At 36.4% G+C, this 13,164-nt stretch overlaps 1 protein-coding gene across 3 annotated transcripts in view; it reads right to left on the bottom strand.

Moving 5' to 3' along the window:
* gucy1a2 (guanylate cyclase 1, soluble, alpha 2) overlaps nt 1-12,970 on the bottom strand; it is a 39,530-nt gene extending 26,560 nt beyond the window's left edge. The window contains exons 1-4 of one of the 3 annotated variants that reach the window (XM_041258793.1): nt 12,330-12,970; nt 8,329-8,390; nt 4,864-4,982; nt 2,119-2,846 (exon numbers count right to left, since the gene is read on the bottom strand). In XM_041258793.1, the coding sequence (XP_041114727.1) occupies nt 2,119-2,846; nt 4,864-4,982; nt 8,329-8,390; nt 12,330-12,560 (1,140 nt within the window). In that variant the 5' untranslated portion in view covers nt 12,561-12,970. Of the gene's footprint in view, nt 1-2,118; nt 2,847-4,863; nt 4,986-8,328; nt 8,391-12,329 lie in introns of all 3 variants that reach the window. The other 2 variants (XM_041258792.1, XM_041258794.1) reach the window with 2 other exon arrangements.
* Nucleotides 12,971-13,164: the final 194 nt, after the last annotated feature.

Below are 13,164 nucleotides of genomic sequence, written 5' to 3'. Positions count from 1 at the left end.
TTATTATTATTATTATGGTTACATCCATTATCTTAGATTCTAAAGTTGTTAAAAGTGCTAATATTGAAATCAGAGTATGGGCTTCAAGAAATACTTTATACCCTCTGAATCTGCATATTTCTATTTGTTTATTATCCTATGTGTTAATAGTTATTATTTTTAATTGTGAAAGTTCATGAAATGTCTATAAATTGTGTGAATAAAGCATTAACTGAACAATCAAGAAGGGAGAGGCTTACTCATGACTGAGAAAATAGGTACAGTAGTAAACTCTAAATAATGTATTTCAATAAATGTCTTGCTGCTTCCTATTCCTATTTCTCGATATTATTGGTGGCATTTGTACAGAATTAAGTTCCAGAATGGAGTTCCTACTGTTGAAATCATGTGTCTAATGGAAATGTAGCATGATAGACAGCCCTGAACTAAGCATGTACTGCCTCAGACAGACCTAAAATAAGCTATAGTACACTCAGCATTTATTGAGTAAGATTTGTTCGAAATATATATTCAGGTGCAACCCCATCCAGCTAAAACAGCAAACCTCAACAAAGTGAGGTGTAGAGACATCTGGGAATGGAAGGTAACTTTCTTACCCAAGCCAAACATAGCAATAATGCACTGAACAGCCTTAACAGCAGCAATCCTAATTCCAGAAAAGAGCCGCTTTTGCCCTGAGAAAAGTATAGAAACATGTTCTGCTTCACTTCCTTTTTAATGACATCCTCCAGTTTTAATTTGCAATCATTTAAAAAAAAAAATGGACTTCTCCAAAATGGCTTAAGATGCTTATTGGTGAAGGTGAGAGTCTTTAATTATGGATATATATTTTAAACATAACTGAAAGAGGTCCTAGTCATTCTGTGGCAAACAACACTGGCAAGGCACAGTTTATAATTTTTTTTCTTAACTTGTTAATGCACAATCGCTCCTTGTTGCTCGTCCTGAATTGGCAACACAGTAAAAAAAAATAAGAAGAAGAAGAAGAAGAAGAAGAAGAAGAAGAAGAAGAAGAAGAATCATATGCTTACAGACCGTCTGTGAGTTCTTGTCTTCACACACACTGCTTAAGGATTTGTTTTTACTCTCTAAGTAATTAAACTGCTATCAAGCCTTGTTCTTTCCCGACGTCTCAATGGTGAATTGTAAATATACTGCATGCGGTAGCTACAGAAGGCCCGGACAGCCAGTGCGACTGATGAATATGTGACTGGATTCTTGATTTCTAGATTCTGGATTTCTCTGCGCTGTCTTAGTCCCCCTGAACCTGTTCTACCAATTGACCTTTCTGTCAAGCAAATTTTTGGACGTAAATCTATATAATAAATACAACGTTCTGTGTTTCTTAAGAGTTGGGATGCTTCATATAGCTATAGCAAGGCGATCAATAAGGAATGCAATGTTATTGTTTCTTATAAATATATAGAATGTGCATGCAGCCCTTTTATTACATATGATCCATCTACAGCCTTGGAATTAAAAAAAAATGAATCTGTGTCTGTGTTGTGGTCAATAAAGCAAATAAGATTCATTGTTGTGTGTGTTTTTATTGTAAAACCAAGTCTATATACAACAGTTCAAAGTAAAGGTTGCAGTTAATGCATACCCCATAAGTTAGCATTAAAGTGTGCGCAATATTGATTGAAAGTACTCATGACTTCAAAAGTAATGTTGCATTGTACTTACCCAAAATACATTTTAGTGTCTAATGTCTGCACTGGAGAGTAAATTACTCAATGACACCAAAACCTTATCTAGAGCGCTGCTTGGTGGTTTTTTATTCACACAAGCCACCATTAATTCTACACATAGATGCACAATTGAACAGGGTTGAGGAAAGCACTCAGGGCACCTGATGGTACCATAGATTTCCACATTCTCTAAATGTTTCATGACTTTTATTTTCTCATTAAAGCTGCTTTGATGTCAGCAACATTAACTGTGTTTGTCTTCACTGTTCAGTCTTGCAGACTCTTACAGTGTGTAATTGGTTTAAAGGTAAATGGTGAGGAATGAAGAGAGACATAAATAAATATATATTCATATGCACAATTGTGTAGCCTTTTTTAGGGTTTTAGTTATGCTATATTATTTTAAAAAGTAAAAAAAGCTTCTTACCTTTTCTTGGTATGCTAATCCAGATGTGTCAGGGCGTGTTCTTATCACAAAGGGCATGGACAGTCTCAAGAGAATCCCCTGGAAAGTGCACACGATTTTTGGAGAAACAATTTCAAAGCAATCTCGGAAGTTCAAGGTCCTGTGAGCCTCGCACTTTATGTGCTTTCTGAGCCCTTCCCCGAGCTGGAGGATGGCCAAGTGTGGGTCGAACATCAAGTGGAAGGGGAAGGCCTTGCAGAAAGTGCTGATGCTGATCCGAAGATCTGGCGGGGAGCAAGACAGTCTCAACGGAAGTGCTTTCGCGGGGCACGGGGGCTGGCACACTTTGATGAGGAAGGTGAGGCAGTTGGAATTGCCTGGGTTTGATCCATCCAGGCCCAGCTTCTCAGCAGAATTCTCCACCTGCTCCACCAGGACCTCCATGTTGTATATCCTCCTCGCAGCGGCTTTGATCACTCCAGGCATGGCGAAGCCCACTGTAGGGTAGGGGTGGAAATAGTGGAGCAGGAAAGTGCCATCGCCTGGCAAGTCTTTGCATAGAAAGGAAGGCGACTCCGCAGAGACCCTCTTACCACAGGAAGTTCGGATGTGCTCCAGCAGGGCATCAAAGCCATTGAAGAAGTCTTGCAGGGTGCTGCCCATGGCTCGCAGGACACGCTCGTTCTCCTCAAAGCAATGGCTGAAGAACTCCTCGCCAAACCTCTCCCGGAGCTCTTCAAACTTCACTCCTGCAAACAAAACAAGACCTTTTACCAGACATGCACAAAAGGGGTCCCAGTATTCAGAATTCAGTTTGGTTGGGATATTTGGGCAATGAGTTTAATTTGAACTACCGTCCTTTTTTTGGAAAATTAAAGAACATTTCTAAAATTCTAAATTTGGTAGTATATGTCTTTCAGAATATAACTTGGAATCAAAAACAGACTGGAATGCACTAGTAAATAGTATCAACAATAGACAGCCCTGAAATTACATACACTTTGCACATGACAAAAGCTTTTTATTTAAGAGCTGAAGTGAATGTACTGGTACTGGTTTTGTGACATAACCTTGGAAGTAGATTAAACTGCATTCTTTATCACTGCATAGCGTTTCAGTTTTGTTCACTGCCAGCTGTATTTATATTTTCAGCAAAGAACATGCAAATCTGCAAAATGAAGGACGTAAGGCTAATGCTAGGAAGCATATTTCAAGGCAAATTACTCACAGGGTCATTTATGGTAATTTAAACAAAATGGTCATTTAGAGACTGTTTTACTTTCATGACAAATAATTAGTGCATATTCCTTAAGGTTTAGATATCTTAATAATGTCATTCACAAAGCTTTTACTCCTTGCTTTGCAGCAGGGGGCATAGTGGATGATAGTGGATAGTGGAGCTGCCACAATGATGGTTGGTTGAAATGTTTTATAGAGCAACAGTTCTGCAAGCCAGCAGGTAAATACTCTATTAACCTGAGGTATCTATTAACCAGAGGTATCTTTCTGCACTTGTAACGATCTTTAAAGAGTAAGTACTTTAGAATGTCATTTTAATAGTTTTTTTCCCCCTCAATTTTTGATGGTGTTTGTAATCATTATCGGTTCTGTCGCTCCAATTTTGGGTTATTACCATGTTTCTCTAAATCCATCATAACTTGTCTTTGAGTTTGTCTGGAGAATCCAAATACGTGATCTAGCAGCCTTCCTCATTCCTTTCAAATCATGTCACAAAGGTTTGGTTTTCATGCACAAATCAAAATGAGTGGGCTTGCATGTAGCTTTATTTTAAGAAGAGAAATTCTTCTTCAAAATTGATCTATTTGATATTTTAAAACGGTAGGGTATATTTAAGTATTTCTATCAGTGTCTAATTTAGGGTGATATAATTTAGGGTGATATCATGCCGTTTTCTTAAACTGGTTTCTGTCGAAGAACCGCCAGTGCAGCCTGTCTTATTTGGCCACCAAAAAAAATAAAATTTAAAAGCAAGGGAAACAAAACAAAAACCCCAACACAAAAGTAGAATGTTGTTACACTGTTTGCTATTGGTGACCAGTATACCCGTAGCCTATAAGAGTGCAACATATTCCTCAGTAGATGCTAATCCATTTTGTACTGAATGAACAGGTCTCTAAACCCCTTGTTCTGTATTGATGATGATGATGATTATTATTATTATTATTATTATTATTATTATTATTATTATTATTATTATTATTATTATTATTATTATTTCTATTTGGTCCAGGAAGCTTGCAAGGGCTACTTCCATCAGATCTCAGTTGTTAATAAAGAATTGCTTGGTACAGCCTTTAGTTATAGTAGAAAGTTGTTTGTGCAGGGTCCGTGCAGTTTTGTCAAACTTTTTGCCATGTAAAAAAAAAAAACCCTTACATTTGAGCCAATTTGTGTATAGATATATATATATATATATAATATATATATAGATTTCGTAACTCTAAATATAGATAATATATATAATATATATATATATTTGAAAGCACTGTTTACCTACAGCCTGCCTTTTATAAAGAATGTGAGGAACACTGCAGATATCTTGCATCCATTCAGCAATGCTCATCTATTCTGCTTGTGCATGCAACAGGTGACACAGCAAAGACTACAATCAAGAAGTCATTTTCAATCAAAACGAATCAACTCCTGCTTAATGAAATGTTTTTCATGGTTGATGTTCAACATGCTATCATTAGCTACATGAGGACAAGGTGCGTGCGAATAAAAACGACAAATAAAACATAATACCAAGTAAAGTGGCTGTGCATTGTAGAATTCCTGAGATATCTTCCACCTTGTCCTTGGCAGAGCGGTCCAAGTAAGGACATCGATTGGGAGCACTGTGCTGATCCTTTTCATCCTCATCACTTCTGGAAAAGAAAATCAACGAGTGTCCCTAGAAAGGTGCAATGATGGGGTTTTTGTTTTGTTTTGTTTTTTTAGAAGGACCCACATAAAAATGAAAACTACAGTATATCAAATAGGCTGCGCATGTATCTGACACCTCTGTGCGGTACACAATTATGAACCCACCTACTGCAACCCAATCAGCAGCCAGATGATAAAAAAGACACTCAGCAGCCCCGCAGCAGAGAAGAAATAAGAAAAGCAGTAACCAACACAAGAAAGGTACTGCATCAACTCACCTGACACAGTTTTATCCACAATATGAGCTTTCAGTTTTATGGAAAAGTACTGCAGATCACCTACAAAAGTGTGGCATACATGTAACAAGACAGGTTCCTCCACATCATATAACCAGACAGGTTCCTCCATATCATAACCAGACAGGTTCCTCCATATCATAACCAGACAGGTTCCTCCATATCATAACCAGACAGATTCCTCCACATCATAACCAGACAGGTTCCTCCATATCATAACCAGACAGGTTCCTCCACATCATAACCAGACAGGTTCCTCCACATCATATAACCAGACAGGTTCCTCCATATCATAACCAGACAGGTTCCTCCACATCATAACCAGACAGGTTCCTCCACAGGTTCCTCCACATCATAACCAGACAGGTTCCTCCATATCATAACCAGACAGGTTCCTCCATATCATAACCAGACAGGTTCCTCCATATCATAACCAGACAGGTTCCTCCACATCATAACCAGACAGGTTCCTCTATATCATAACCAGACAGGTTCCTCCATATCATAACCAGACAGGTTCCTCCATATCATAACCAGACAGGTTCCTCCACATCATAACCAGACAGGTTCCTCCATATCATAACCAGACAGGTTCCTCTATATCATAACCAGACAGGTTCCTCCACATCATAACCAGACAGGTTCCTCTATATCATAACCAGACAGGTTCCTCCATATCATAACCAGACAGGTTCCTCCATATCATAACCAGACAGGTTCCTCTATATCATAACCAGACAGGTTCCTCCATATCATAACCAGACAGGTTCCTCCATAACCAGACAGGTTCCTCCACATCATAACCAGACAGGTTCCTCCATATCATAACCAGACAGGTTCCTCCACATCATAACCAGACAGGTTCCTCCATATCATAACCAGACAGGTTCCTCCATATCATAACCAGACAGGTTCCTCCATATCATAACCAGACAGGTTCCTCCATATCATAACCAGACAGGTTCCTCCATATCATAACCAGACAGGTTCCTCTATATCATAACCAGACAGGTTCCTAAATATCATAACCAGACAGGTTCCTTTATATCATAACCAGACAGGTTCCTCCATATCATAACCAGACAGGTTCCTTCCATAACCAGACATCATATCATAACCAGACAGGTTCCTCCACATCATATAACCAGACAGGTTCCTCCATATCATAACCAGACAGGTTCCTCCACATCATATAACCAGACAGGTTCCTTCATATCATAACCAGACAGGTTCCTAAATATCATAAGCAGACAGGTTCCTAAATATCATAAGCAGACAGGTTCAAGTCTGGTTACAAGACAATGTGGGATCATTATTATAGCCAAAGAAGATATTTTTTATGCATATTATTCACCTACAAATCTGTAAAAGTTTTTAAGTGTGGTCACAGCATTGCTGTAATTGTTTTTAAAATGAATGGCACAGTAGAAAAGATATTCACACATAAAGGTAAGCAAAAGAATCTTAACGGAGAAGTGTATTTATTTAGGATATTCGGATGATCCTACACTCTTACAAAAGTATGTCAGGGTTTAAGACCTCACTTTACATTTAGTTTGAAATGTGAGTTCTCAGCGAGGTAACATAAAAGATGTCAATTTTAGTCTGGACACTTAACGGCTTGATTCAAGACATATTGTAAATATCAAGTCCCTATAGAGGAAAGGAAACAAATCTGCTTTTCAGTAGAAACAGACATTAATCTCTATCGTGTGCATAGCATATGCTGGAAAATCATACACAGAGTTATGACGAGAGTTTAGGGCTTGGCGCCAACAAGCTTGTTTCAACCCCAGTTCCTTCTTCCAGCTGTCAATGTATTATGACCTTTAAGCTGTTAGGAGCATGTAACACAAATGAGGGTATTGTCCTCTCCTTAAAAGTGGCTGCTATTCATTTATTACATTTATTGTATTTCATCAAACAAAACATACATAGAAAAACAGTTTTACAGAATCTCATGCTGTAGTAGAATATGCAATATACTGCATTTAAACACATTGTAATGTTTTAACTGTTTAATGGGGTGTGTTGCATGGTGTCCTTTATCTCTTGTATTGGAATAGGTTCAAGTCTGCCCTGTTGGGAGTATGTTCTGTTGTTTTTGTTTTTTTGTTTTTGTTTTTTTTTAATTTATTTAAAGAAGTTCATTTTTATTAAAACAAAACCATTCTTTAAATAAACACTTAAGGTTTGTGAATAAGGGTCCAATGTTAGGTCTATATAGGCACTCTTAAATGAACTGGAGAAAAATACACAAGATTCCCAACATAGTTCTCTTGTGTAAAATCGTTTTATCAAGAAAGAGTGAATATGTTTAAAAAAAAAAAAACACAATATTAGATAGACAATATTTGCTTTTATGGGTTTTATTTTCCATAAATGAGGTTGTTTTTAACCACATATCATTGTCTATTTGTCCATGTGCAAAAAAATATCATACCATTGTATTCGGCTATAAGAAGCTTAAATTTGTTTGGCCCTGCTATAAATGGAACATATTTTACACATATCACATATTTCTATTAATGTTTAAAATGTATTTAAAACATATTAAGAATAATTTGAAAATATATTTCAGCGATAATACTGTATCCAGCCAAATTTCTGGGATCAAAGCAGACTTTCACGAACTATAAAAATTCGGACTCACAGCTTCCCATGAGATAAATAATAATAATAATAATAATAATAATAATAATAATAATAATAATATCAACAAAAGATGAGTAAATGATAAAGCAGAGACCATTATGTATAGGGACTTCTATCAGGAATATTTGAGTTGATAGCTATAAAAATACACAGCTAACCTGAACAACTGCAGCTGATTTGTACTGATGGAGGGTATGTTGCATCCCCTTCCAATAATCACTTCACTTCAGGCTGGTAATAATAACCATTATTAAATAATTGTTTCCCTCCTTTCAATATCCATTTTCTTAACCCACTGTGGCTTTGAATTAATTACATTTGATGAGTATTTTAGCAGCACCTTGAAAACATACTATGAAACACAACGATATTAAAATGAAAAGGTTTATCTTACCGGATAACTTCATTCTTGTAGTGCTGCAAAGTTCTTTGGAGGGCTTGTTGTATGGTTTGTGCCTACATTTAAGATAACAAAAGCTCAATTAAAAACTTCTGTAGACTATTATAATACTACTACTACTAATACTAATAACAATAATAATAATAATAATAATAATAATAATAATAATAATAATAATAATAATAATAATAATAATAATGACGTATTACTAGTATTACTGGCCCAGTTTAATTACATAATTTATTCCACTAAATCTCCATTACCTGCACAAAGCAAAAGATTCTGATCTATTCATTAGCATTCAGTGCCTTCATAGCACCCAGATATTCCAGGTTGATTTACATAAACTCTGTGTTCTTTTTTCATCTACAGTAGTAACTACTAGTTATTTACATTCCAGCATTTAAGACTGTATGAACACTGCAGCTGTAATGTATACTGCTGACATTAGATACAGACAATTAATAAATAGGCGTTAATAATTTAGGGACCTAAGGCTGTTTATCAAATAAACCATGTTCAAAGAGAAACTGAATTACCTTTTTAGAGGGGGGTGAGCAAGAAGTGCTAGAGACCTATGTTGTGTTCAGAGTTTTGAATTAAGTGGTGCGGTTTGTTCAGGGACTAGTCTTTTCGCCCTTCAGGTGTGGATTAGAATGTGAGTTGAACAGTGAACCAAGCCTTCAGGTGTGGATTAGAATGTGAGTTGAACAGTGAACCAAGCCTTCAGGTGTGGATTAGAATGTGAGTTGAACAGTGAACCAAGCCTTCAGGTGTGGATTAGAATGTGAGTTGAACAGTGAACCAAGCCTTCAGGTGTGGATTAGAATGTGAGTTGAACAGTGAACCAAGCCTTCAGGTGTGGATTAGAATGTGAGTTGAACAGTGAACCAAGCCTTCAGGTGTGGATTAGAATGTGAGTTGAACAGTGAACCAAGCCTTCAGGTGTGGATTAGAATGTGAGTTGAACAGTGAACCAAGCCTTCAGGTGTGGATTAGAATGTGAGTTGAACAGTGAACCAAGCCTTCAGGTGTGGATTAGAATATGAGTTGAATAGCGAAATGAGCCGAAACTTCAGGAGAGTGAGCCACTAAACCAACACACAACCTCAGCATTAGCTATGGGTGGCACGTTGTAATTTACTCCATCATAAGAGCCTGAATGTTTTTTATTATTTAACCATATAAGACCAACAGATGACAGGTTCTCTTTTAAAGTGGTGGCCTGGGCAACAGGGAGATGTATGAATTAGTCAGGACTTGAAGTCTCATCTAAATTATTTTTAGACTGTGTCACTTCTTCAAAGGCTTTTAATCCCAGAACATAAATAGCACATTTCTCTCTAAAGAATTGTGGTACTGCATGCTTTGATAAAATTAATTGAAATCAAGTCAAAAATGCACTTTAGAAGCCAATTAATTTGCATTTAATTACACTAACCTTTTTTAGCATTCTTAAGATCGAATCTACTGGAAATACAGATGGATTATTTTACCATTAATATGCACTCACAAATGATGTACTGTTTAAATAGATATGATTCTCATCTGATTCCTCTTAGTGTTTTATAAAAACATTTTTGGAGGTTACTGAAGGGTCAGCTCTACAAACCTCCAGAGGATCTCCGTTGCTCTGGGTTAAGTTTTTTTTTTTTGTTTGTTTTGTTTTTTTAACCAATGTTTTTTCAAGCCTGTTTGTATAAATATAATCATTAATATTAAATGTTATTTTGTTTATAAAAGCAGACTTTTAAAGTGCACACTTTTTTCACATTTCTTGTGAAGCTGAATAAAAATAAATGGTATTATTATTATTATCATAAAAAAATAATAATAAAAACACCGTAACGCACATTAAACTGGGGGGGTTAAAAACATCTCAGAAGATCTTATGAATTTTCAAACATTCTTTTCATTGTCTAATTAACAATGAACAGATTAAACTTTAAGACTTATAATCATCTTAATGGTTCTCTGTGATTGCATATAAATTACTAAGATTTAACCTTCAGAATTTTACAGCAAAAAGTGTCACTCATCACTAATGAACATGCAACAATTAAATTCTTATCTTGAGCCACAATTGGTTTAAAATATATTTTGTCAATAAAAGCATGAGTCATATTTAACATTATATAACAATACAGCCACAGAACAAAATGACAAGTTAACTTGCACAGCAGTACACTTGACAGTATACTTTACTGTAATAACAGTATCAGTAAGTCTAATAGATATTAGAGGAATTAGAACAGCACCCAAGACTCTTACAAAGTGGTCCTGTCTTACAGTAAAATAGCTGTACTCTGGTATTTCTATTGTATTTAGTAACCCAGTTAAGTAAAACGGAAAAAGGTGTAGCTGGCTCATATTTCATAATTCACGAATTTGACATTTCTACAGCCATTCAATAGTGCTAATAACACACGTGTGTATCTCCTCTCGACTGAAGTGGTCAGCCTTTCCTGTTAAAGCCTCCTGAGACATTTTCTGGGCTCCCTTCAATGTGTTTCTGAATCACGGCATCAAACGTAACTGGATACGAACTGGCTTCCTATTCCCAGGCACGTGTCAAAAAAATCAGACTTGCTGGGACAGCAGGTGCTTATTATCAATTCCCTTTTCACTCAAAGCGGAAAGTGTTACCCGCAAAAGAAGTGCTTCAGGTATGACTGGTTATGATGTAAATGCTGTGTCTTTTAAAGCACTTAGGGCATTTTTCGATAGACAACCTGTGAAACTAGCAAACAAAAAACTAATAACAGAATCCTTAAAACAATTTCAAATGAGTTTATATCAACCAGGGTCCAGGACATCTGGAGGACTGGGGGTCAAGGAGGCCTAGGGAAAACTTAAAAATATACCAGCACACAGTTAGGGTTCAGACTGATTGTAGTTTATGATGTGCAATAATTTCCAGGTGTGTTGAATGTTAAATTGTGTCTCTGTTGTATTTTTCTGCTATATTTAGTGTTTTGCATGGTCTAATACAAAAAGGTATTAAAAAAATAAATAAAACCCTTACAGTTGCAGTGTTCCACATTTATGTCAATCTTCTTTGAAGCTTATAGTGCAGGCTGCACCACAAAACTACATGCACAGACCCAGTACCTAATGGCAGGGGAGTTCACTCAGGTTAATATTATTGTGGTGTTCATATAGTGCATACTTTCCTGCAGAAGTTCTAATAAGAACTGTCAGAACTGACTGGCTGTTGTCTCTCATCTTTTACATAAATCATAAATATATATATATATATATATATATATATATATATATATATATATATATATATATATATATATATATATATATATATGCAACAGTTTTGAGAAGAAACAATATAACCACAGCGCAGTGAAATTATAACGATTACATAAAACAAGATTTGCAGATAACATGTCAATTTAGTGTGTGTGTGTGTGTGTGTGTGTGTGCGTGTATAAAACATCAAATGTTTTTTGCTTTTATTAGAGTTATTTAAATTAAAGATAAAAAAAATATGCAGATATAGTACTTTGACAAAATACACGGTAAACAGATAACACACCAACACACAGACACACGCTTCATTAAGACCATTCATGCACGGTGGCTTGCATAATTACATTTTTTACTGCCTGCGATTCCATGCCCACGTTTTTTAATTATAATAATAGGTGGTGAGGTCGTGTAGTCCCCGAACGAGACAAAATCGTACAACCAGCTAAAGAACAAACAGAAAGAATTGCTCAAGCAACAAAGGACATTTGATAGAGGTCTTCCATGGGAGCATGCAACCTGCTTGCAAAAATACTAAGGAGCATCTCAATGTAAACTACTTTACAAACTTAAAAACACACAACAACCAGCCTTTGGGGATTGTCTTTGCATTGAGTTGTGGGTTAATCAATTCGAATAAACTGAGTAAACTATAGGCTAGATACAATAAATATATCGCACCTATCTAATGGAAAATGGCTTATTTATTCAAGTTTAAGTTGTATTTGCTTTACCGTTGGCGAGGTGAGTTTTCTTATGCTATTCCCCAACGAATCCAAGTTAACTCGTCTCGTCCGCGGTGCCTTTCTTATCTCGACATCTTCAAATTGGCATGAAAGTGACTCAGAGGGGCTCCTTCCGTTCCAAAACACCCTCGAGAAGGGACATTCGACATCGTCTGGGCTCTCCGGAAAATCTGATCCCAATGAACTGAACGATTCCGATGAGATCTTCCTCGAAGACATTCTGGGCAGCCAAAAGGATTCATTAGATTTCAAATTAAAGTCGATGAATTCAGTGAAGGGTAAATGCCAAAAGAATCCTCTGGGTTACACTTATATAAGGAGTTGCCAGGGTAAACGTTCATTTGGGCTGGACAGAGAGAGACAGCAGGGACTGTTACACCGCGCTCCCGTTACCGAGCATTTGAACCCTAAACCTTTTTTTCTATCTCTATCTCTCTCCTCTGTCGTCTAATAACAATCACGTGTTTTCAGTGTCTCTCCTTTCTCTGTCACTTATTTCAGATAAAGCCAGAATACAATTCATTGTTCGAATGCTGCTTCTCTTCTCTGATGCGAATCCATAGAATATCTAAAAACAGTCTGCTGCTGTGAGGCTACTACAACCGAGAATACTAAACTGTCAGCCTTACCGCTTTAGTATCTCCCTCTTCCAATCAGTGACATAGTCTCCACCACCCCTTTCTCTTACCTCAGAAAATATGGTCATTCTGCGAGTGAGTCGTGTTGCTATGTAGGGTGTATGGGATTTCAAAGGAACGTGCAATTACTAACATAATTATATATATATATATATATATATATATATATATATATATATATATAT

Source organism: Polyodon spathula, chromosome 9 (assembly GCF_017654505.1).
Source record: "Polyodon spathula isolate WHYD16114869_AA chromosome 9, ASM1765450v1, whole genome shotgun sequence".
Taxonomy (NCBI): domain Eukaryota; kingdom Metazoa; phylum Chordata; class Actinopteri; order Acipenseriformes; family Polyodontidae; genus Polyodon; species Polyodon spathula.
Note: the sequence above shows the minus strand (reverse complement) of the source record. Positions and strands in the feature narration are given on the sequence as shown.